Consider the following 9,526-nt stretch of genomic DNA (forward strand, 5'->3'; position numbering starts at 1 on the left):
AACTTGATCCTTTTTTTCTTTTTTAACAGTGGCTCTTCAAAAAATGTATAGTACAAGCCTGGTCTTATTTTATGGAATTATACATGACATTTATTTACTTTTCAACAATTTTTTGAGAGACAAGGTGGGTGAGGAAATATCTTTTATTGGACCAACTTCTGTTGGTGAGACAGACAAGTTTTCGAGCTTACACAAAGCTTTTCTTCAGATCTGGGAAACTAACTCAGTGTCACTGCTAAATACAAGGTTTGAAAAGATATGCTATACTATCTGTTAAAACCTTGTATTTAGCAGTGACACTGAGTTTTTTCCCCCAAACCTGAAGAAGAGCTCTGTGTAAACTCGAAAGTTTATCTCACTAGCAGAAGTGGGTGCAATCACCCACCTTGTCTCGCTAACATCCTGGGACCAGCATTGCTTCAATAACACTGCATACAACAATTTTCTTGGCTGTTGAGTCCTACCTCCCAGATATGTGCACACCTACAACACACACAGGTAATTGCTTAGGAGCAGGGGTATATATTCTATTTGTAACTGATCAATTGATGAAGTCAGATGGCCAGATCATGCCTTCCCAAAAGTTAAGTGAGAAAATGCAAATTTGGGAATCTTCACCTCAAGGGATGAGGAGTGTTGGTTATTCACGGTGGAGATAAAACTAGCCACACACCTTCTAAGCCTCCCTTCCTTCTTTGAAGACAGCGGACACTAGCCACAAGGGGGTTTATGCAGAAGGACTTCTTCAGCATCAGACAGAGGCCACTTTGGCTCTTCTACCCTCTTTCCAACATTTTTAGGCCATTGAGCCTTTCATCTCTTTTCATCTTCTCTGAGAAGTGCAGTGGATGCCAAGCTACAAGCCTGTAGCTTTCTTCTTTGAAATTACTTTTGTAATGGCAACACTTGTATTCAGAGAGGTATTTTATAGGATATCTTTTCAGCTAATATATAACAGTTAATTTACAGCTCACAGAAGAAATCTGGACTTCTTAAATTTTAATTATTTTAGGCTTGAATTCCCAAATGCAGATTTTAAATCCAAATATGTCAAAGTTCATTGTATGACAATAAATGAATATATTCCATATGCTAGAAACTTGACATGTATAATTCAATATATTTGTTTGAGCCATTATATAATTTAAAAATATCTCCAGTCTATATTAAAAGTTCACTCAGCATCACTCGTTAATAGACTATGCTAATTGAATTCTGTTTGATAGCTCCATAATAGCTTCAGGAAGCACAAAACTGTTTTATGTTGGAAAACTACCAGAGATCTTGGCAAACATACTGGACGCCCCTATACGTAACCTGAAGACAGTTATTAAGTAATTTCTCTCTCTGCATCCCATATCCAGACTCTAATTGCATTTGGAGTCTTGTTTATGAACATAAACTGTGTAAAGTCAATTTTCAAGGAAGTTACACAAGCAGTTCTGTCTCCTTGTGTCACTTGAAATCATTATTCGTTTACACCATTTCCTTCCACACAAGATGACACCTGACTGTTAAATGAGTCAAGGAAGGGACAAGGGAGAGCAAATAGCAATGGTATGCTGAACAAGTTATTTCCAGTTGTACCAAACATTCAGCTGCCTTAGGAAATTAGTGTGCTGGTGCTCACTTTGCTGATGAGTGTGTACGTACTTTCTTCTACGTATGCGATGTTTCTTATGGAAAACATGAATGTATTCACAGAGTACCTATTGGCATCTGAATGACATTCCATGTTAGTAGAGCCTTCTTTAGGGAAGGAAATAGTTTTCCTTATCCTAGGGCTTGTACACACTAGCACGTACTTTGGTATAATGTAAGTTGCTCGGGGTGTGGAAAAGCCTCCCCCCCCCCCCCCCCCGAGTGACGTAAATTAAACTGGTATGGACAGCGCTGTGTCAGCGGGAAATGCTCTCCTGATGACATAGCTACCGCCGCTGGGGGAGGTGGACGAATTATGGCAATGGAAGAGTTCTCTCCCCTCGGCATAGAGTATCTGCCCTAGCATTGGTACAACTATGCCACTGTTGTTGAGTGCAAGCCAGTGTTTCCCAACCCAGTGTCAAAGCATCCGCAGTTGGGAATGTGGAAACAGAAGTTGTCTCAAACAATCCAAAACAATGGTATTATAAGCATCAGCATCCTGCTGTCCATTTTGTCTTGGGATTCTACCTTAAGACTACTGCATTTATTCTTACAGTGTATATTCCTTTTATTGAAAACCACGCCACCACTGTAGCCTTCTTGCAGTGCAGAGAAACTGTGGCAGTCGCAATTTTGTGAGTCGAGCTTCATAATCACATACTAAGTGTCAAAGTACAATGGCTATTTCTGTACTTGGAATTTCCATAGGACACGCACTATGATGTGCCTATAGGATTTCTGTCTATGTGGGGATTAAGCAAACAGCCCGTGAATAAATACTATTTCACTGAATTAAAGGCTTTGTCTTATGAACTAATTTAGATATATCAAGCTACTATAACTGGCAATAGTAATCTCTGTAGAGAATGTTTGGTATTTATTTTAGCTTCTTCTCTAACGGAAACTACAGTTAAGGTTGCATTTTATTTTTTGATAAATACAGGCTTATTCCTGGATCATGCAATGTATTGTTTCAAATCATGGTTTCACACCTTTATTTTAAGACGACATTTTACAGACTGATACAAAAATTAAAGTCAGTATTATTTTACTATATTTAAACATAATCATGATGCTGTTTCTCCCATTTAGAGCATTTATGTTTATATAAACAGAATTGAAAGAGCCTGGAAAATGTTTCTAAATTTTTTCATAGATTACACAATAGCCCCTAGTAAGAATATCTGAGTAATGTTTTGCCATCCTACAAAAGATTTTGCATTAACTTTTTGAAAAGTGAAGTTAATGGTTTGGTAATTTTGACTTTGTACTGACACTTTTAATATATTCAATCCATCCTGATATGGGTTGAACATTGCAATCCTTGTCATTTTCCCATACTCTGGTTGTGTAAAATTAACACAGTGGATTTTGACAATCAGCATCATAAATGTTTTCAATTATAATCCTATCTTTTTTCTGTGTGTGCTTTTACCATGTATTGGATTGCTCTGGACCAGAATCACGAGTTTGTGGATGAACACATCTATGAAGACAGCTGCATGGAGGTATCCACAGTCAATCGATCCTCAAGCCACAGCCCCTCTCTCTCTTCCCAACAAGGTGTTACCAGCACTTGTTGCTCAAGACGACATAAAAAGACTTTCCGCATCCCAAACACCAATATAACTGGCAGCCGCCCAGGCAGCATACAAGAACTTAGTACCATTCAGATCAGATGTGTGGAGAGAACATCTCCATCTAACAGGTATTTTAGTTTTACCAACAATCTGAGATGCAATGCTATGGCAAACCTTTGCTCAGTAAGGAAGAAGTATAGATTGTGGTCTAAGTGGGAAGGTGTTATTTGATGTAAATTCAAAATAAGTAAGCCGCGTTCCTTAGTAATAATGGACAAGTGGCTGACCTTTCTAACGAGCACTTATTTTTTTGAGTCTTATTGGGTAGCGGTTCTTAAGCCACACAAGTCTTGAAATGGCAGATCGAGGTAAACAGTTTGTCCTAATATGAGCCCAGAGCCTGAGAGGCTTTGACCTGCAACTGCCATTGGGATTTGATCCTTGTTTAACAAATGCTTATGCAAACCACAGAAAAAATATTGTAATATTTATTATTTGTATTGCAATAGCACCTAGAGACCCCAGCTGAAATTGGTACCCAGGTGTTCCACATCTTGTACAAACACATGATAAGAAACAGTCTCTACCTGGAAGAGTGCACAATTCAATTATACAAGACTGAAAAAGGGGAGAGTATTATTATTCCTATTTTTAGATGGGGTACAGAGACACAAGAAGACTGTGACATTGTGAAGTTCACACAGAAAGTCTGTGACAAAGCTGAGGCTTGAAATGAGATCTCCTGAGTCCCAGTCCAGTTCCCTAGTCTGAAGACAATCCGTCCTCTCTAAAAATATATAATGAATGAGAAAAATATAATCCCTGGCTAGGGGAGTTATTGGAAAAAATCAGGAAAGTCATGCTAGACTTAAAAATGTTTGCATGTTGAACTGAAATATACCTCTATTTTAAAAAAAGCATAGTTTACAGCACAGGTTGCTATAGAGATTCAGCCTTGTTGAGTGAAATTTTGAATAGTTGGCAGGTGAAAAATTCACTGCCATAAGCAGCTCAGCAGCTCCTTGACTTGCAGTGGAGGTAATTTTTTCTGTCATTCCTCAAAGGAGGTGGCGGGGGACATACTCCTGGAGATTTAATCACATGACCTAATATTTAATTAAAGATTAATCTTTAATTCTTGGAGACTCCAGGACAATCCTGGATGGTTGGCAACAGTATGTGGAACCAGCATCCATGGCCCAGGTATTTCATGAATAATTCTGTCTGGCTCTGACCTGTTCTCTGCTGGGTGACTTTCCAGCACACCCTTCCACTCACAGCATGAACAAAGAAGAATGAAAAGCAACAATACACATGTACAGATAGGAGTAAATCTCACAATTCAATGAATTTAGATTTTAACTGTTTCTCTTACTGCTTAGGAACCACCCCCTAGAACAAATATACAGGCCACCCAGCAGCACAGCGTGCACATGACCCCAACCTCAGGTGCATGTCTAAACTGATAATTGTGACTACAAAACACTGAGTCACTGCTCATGTGATCATATAACTAATATACAGATAGTAGGTCAGTAGCCCACAAAGTCTGGCACAAAGAGCAAGGGACTGGGACTTCTGCTCTGTTACTGACTTGCTGTGTGACTTTAGATAAGTCACTTAACCTTGCCAGGTGTCACGTTCCCTCAGCTGTGGCCCAGATATACTTCCACCCCCCCACCCCAACCTCCTTGATGGACAAAGAAAGCGTTAAATGCAATGGAACTGTTACTTTCTAGTGTGCAGGAGGGGGAAGGGAGGAAGCAGGGGCTTGCGCAAAGCTTAAGGTGGGGGAGAGGGCTCTGCATCACTGGACAGTGCAGATTGGAAGCGGAGGGTCTGGAGCACAGGAAAGAAAGGCCAAAGGCATGCCCAAGGGAGCAACTACTACACAACTCGTGAGCACTAAGCTAGAGGGTGTCCAGGATCCTAGCTATTGTTACAACCCATGCGGCTGTAATGGTGACTTTGCAGCTGCTCTGCATGAGGTCTTTGAGGTGGACAGATTCCTTCATCCCAGTCCTTCCCCATCTATCTTACCATTCATATTTGTGAGCTAGCTATTGTTAGTTGGCCCATATTGTTCCAGTCAAGTAACCAGTTACTGGCTGCCATATTGAGATGCCAGCTGAGCTAATGAATGTCACCGCCTTCTCCTACTCCGCCCAACAAGGGCAGAAAACTTGCATTTCTCTGCCCTACCTGACCCTGGTTTCCTTCCACCCTCACCACTCTTCCTTAGACACAGAGCTGGTGAGTCACAATTGTGCCCAGCAGCATGAAAGCACTGTTGGTTGTACCTCTTGAAGCAGTAATAGGTGGCGGTGGTTGGGACATAGGCCCCAGAGACGGTGGGGGGAGGGGTGCGAAGGGGCCATTGCCTTCCCTTATTTTTCAAGACCTGGCTGAGAGGGTGCATGCTGCAGCCTGGCCCAGCTGGCCAGCCAACACCAAGGTCCCACTCCATGTTGTGGCGGTAGCTGGGCCCTCCCCTGCCAAAACTGCAGCTCCTCTTGGTACCAGGGACTGGCTGGATCCAGGCAGTGGGATGGCACCTTCATCCCGGGCCTTGGTCAGGCCATGAGGGAGGGTAAGGTTTGGAGCCCCTGGCTCCCCATCTCCAGGAGGGATGGGCTGGTGGCGGGGAGGGCTTGGCCCCCACACTTTTGCACGTGTGGGTTGGTGACAAACTGGAACAGACATCTACACTGCCAAGAAAAACCCATAGCTGGCCCCTGCCACCTGACTCAAGCTCATGGGGCTCGGGCTGTTGGGCTCTTTCATTGCAGTGTAGACTTCCAGGTTCAGATTGCTGTCTGAGCTGTGGGACCCTCCCAGCTCACAGGGTCCTAGAGTCTGGGCTCCAGCGGAGCCCAGAAATCTAAACTGCAATGAAACAGCCCCGCGTCCTGTGTCAGATGGCACGAGCCAGTTGTGGGTGTCTAACCACAGTGTAGACATACATAGGGAGTCAGCACAGGCCAGTGGATAGGGTTGGGACTCAGGCAAGGCTATTTTTAGGACTACATTTGAAATTGCTGATGTCTGTCTTTTATGAAACGGCAATGTAGCGTCAAGGCCTTGTAGGTCAGTGCACCTAGCAATATTAACGCTATTGGTAACACCTAATGTGGGTCTCATTTGTAAAGGTTTGGGGGGCACAAAACTACTGTTCTTCTGGAAGCATAGGAAGGCAAGGTGGGAAGGGTGCCAGTGAGGGATGGAGGATTTCTATGGTAATGGGGGACCTAGCTGGATTCCTCCTGTTCACTTTCAGTTACTGTGACTTCCCCACCATTCTTTAAAGGGGCAGAATTTGTGTAAGGAAAGAGTGACCGCCTTGTAACCAGGGTTCAAGTCAGCTTTGTTTTGCTTCTTTGGGCACTGGCCCTCTTAATGCCTTGTCCAAAGTGTCCTACCTCCCTAAAACTAGGGTGCAGGTCTTCCTCTCACTTTCCTACAATTACATTCCATTTAAAAGCTGCTCCACAAAACTACCCTATAACGAGGGTTAAGGTTTTGTCCTTCACACTGATCTATGATCGTGTCCTACTGACCACTGACCCTGGATTCTCTGCAGCCAGGTCTCCTGCTCTCTGTCACAGAGTGTTGTGGAAGACTAGGAGTTTGGGTAAATTATAGAAGACCAGAGTTCCTCAGCAGTTTAATCTTTATTCATCCTGTAATCTACTCAGCCCATCTCTCGCCTCCTTTTGTACAGTTCAAGATTTTCCTGAAATTCACCCACAAAAAGGGGGCCCTTGCTCCAGAGAGCTAAAAATCAAAATAAAACCTCATGATTGTTAAGCTCAACTCCTGGTTTGTTGTGTCTGATTGAACCACCTAGTGTTGGCAAAACTGCAAATAAGAAAATAATACAATGGACCTACAATAATCAAAAAGAAAGTATCTGGATAATTGTACGTATGGAGATAAATTTATGAATAGGTTTATATGATGAGGTTGTCTGTGATAGCCTGGGACTGGACTTGATGACCCAGGAAGTCCCTTTCAGTCCTGTGTTTCTGTGAAAAACTCCAAGAGAGCAAAGTATTTTAATAGGAGTCACAGATCTTTCTTCCTCAGCCACATTCTGCATGTCTAATGACCAAAAGAGCAGAGGCCGTGTTTGCAGTGTATCTGTGTTTATCCTACGTGATAACAAAACAGACTTTAAGCTGGTTGGCTGGGATAATGGAATTGAATAAGGAGAGAAGTTTATAACAATGTAAACATTTACCTCATTGATTTTTCTCCCCTTTAGCCGATCCAGTTTAAATGCCAAAATGGAAGAATGTGTTAAACTAAACTGTGAGCAGCCTTATGTCACAACAGCAATAATCAGCATCCCAACGCCCCCAGTGACCACACCCGAGGGGGATAATAGGCCAGAATCTCCCCTGTATTCAGGAGGAAATATTGTCAGAGTATCTGCTTTATAAAACAATTAGAATAGAGACCACTTGCCAGCTGAGCTTTAGCGATGAGAAGACTTCTGGAGAAGGAGAGAGCTGGAAAAGACAATACCCCTTGGTCAGTGTTACCGCAGCCACAGCTTGAAGGGATCAGAAGAATTAAAACATTTTGGGTTTCAGTGTTGTAGCGTGTGAAGCAGGCAACCAAACAGAGTTTCTACACAGCGTCTGAACAGTTATACAGCGCAATCTTCTGTGACCATTTTGACTTACTATATGAGCACAATGAAATGTCCCCCATTGATGCTTCTTATTACCATGGGAACTTTTTAAAAAAAATAAACAAACAAAACAAACAAAAAATACCCCACGTTTGGACATTACATTCCGACTGAATGCAAAACAACAATGAAAAACATTTTGATAACGTCATTTTTTCTTGTTGATAAACCATGAACTTGTTGACAAACTCCCTATTGTTAAAAAAAAAAAAAAAAAAGGGAGGGAGGGAGGGAGGAAACAAAATGCTCATATGAAATATGTTTGTACTGACTGGCAGAAATACAACCATAGTGCATGCTGAAATTCTTTGGAGCTGTGATCTCAGTTTACTTACGTTGTTTTTCAGATTAGGCATGATGAAATATTACTGTAGAAAGGGGCATTTCTGTGCACTTACTGCTGATTGTTCATGTTCCATGGTAGTTGTACAAATAACTTACCTTTGGAAAATGCAGTATTTCTTACTCAAACACTCATTAGTGAACTCAAGGTGTTCAGTTAGTTTCAATATTTATTATTGTTTTATCTTGCTTCCTTGGTACTGCTACGACTGCAATAATTCATTGTATATCTGTTGTATCAGGAATCAGGATTAATTTGTTTAAATATTTTGCACAACTTCATCTGCAACATGAACCCCGTGGATAGAAAATGTTTTCTCTAACGTGAAGAAGTTTTAAATAACCATATAATCAAAACTGTGTCGCACAAGTGTACTTTTCAGTCATACTTCTTTTTGTCCACTGTAATCTCTATTTTCAAGATGCAGCACATTTATCTGGTCTAACATTGCTTTCTTCTTTGGGATTTCAATTCTTCATGAATTGGCTTAATCTTTTGTTTGCAAACACTTGCCTACCTTTGTATTTCCTGAACCAGTCTTCTAGTGTGGTGTTACAGTGTCAATCCCATTTGAAATTAAATGAAAACAAAGGGGTTTTGTGACAAATTAACACTTAGCTTGAAACCTCTTTGTTTTTCTGCAGTATCCAGAATATTGGCTATGTTGAGCACTGGAAGACATTTAATGAAAACAGTTTGCTAAAACTCTCTTTGTAGTTATCTGTAAACCTGCATCCAAAAATTTATTTGGGGCTTCATATCTTGTAAGACTATAACCAAGAAACACTGATAAACTAGAAATCTGAGATTTTCTGCAAACTTTTGATTGACTCCAATGGGAAGTTAGCTGTACGATCGGACCCATAAATGCATATAAAGACTTTACTATTTAAAAATGCCTTTTTTCTTCATTGTCTTACAGAAATCTAACTTTTCTTACCAAAAGGTTTCTGCTAACTGCAGTTTTCTTTACTAGAAGACAAGAATGTTAAGAGGTTTGTCATCTTGAAAATGATGTGCACATGAAATAGTAGGTGTTTATAGTAGAAATACTGTATCAGCAGAAATTACCGCATGGCTCCATATAAATATATATATATGCCAATCAAAAGGCACTATGCATTAGAAGACATTACCACAAGTGATAAACATAGTTATTTAACAGTTTGAATATTGTATGTTTCATACTTTATGGTACCAATTACTAACCACTCTCGTGACTGAGCTTAACATTTATAGTAAGAGGAAATACACCGTGAAAGT

At 41.0% G+C, this 9,526-nt stretch overlaps 1 protein-coding gene across 1 annotated transcript in view; it reads left to right on the top strand.

Annotated features, from left to right (window-relative positions):
- The window catches only part of KCND2 (potassium voltage-gated channel subfamily D member 2), a 445,416-nt gene extending 437,750 nt beyond the window's left edge, over positions 1–7,666 (top strand). Inside the window, exons 5-6 of the mRNA XM_077807829.1 lie at positions 3,105–3,352; positions 7,489–7,666. Of these exons, the coding sequence (XP_077663955.1) occupies positions 3,105–3,352; positions 7,489–7,666 (426 nt within the window). The remainder of the gene's footprint in view (positions 1–3,104; positions 3,353–7,488) is intronic.
- The last annotated feature ends 1,860 nt before the right edge of the window (positions 7,667–9,526 follow it).

Source organism: Eretmochelys imbricata, chromosome 1, assembly GCF_965152235.1.
Source record: "Eretmochelys imbricata isolate rEreImb1 chromosome 1, rEreImb1.hap1, whole genome shotgun sequence".
Classification (NCBI taxonomy): Eukaryota; Metazoa; Chordata; order Testudines; family Cheloniidae; genus Eretmochelys; species Eretmochelys imbricata.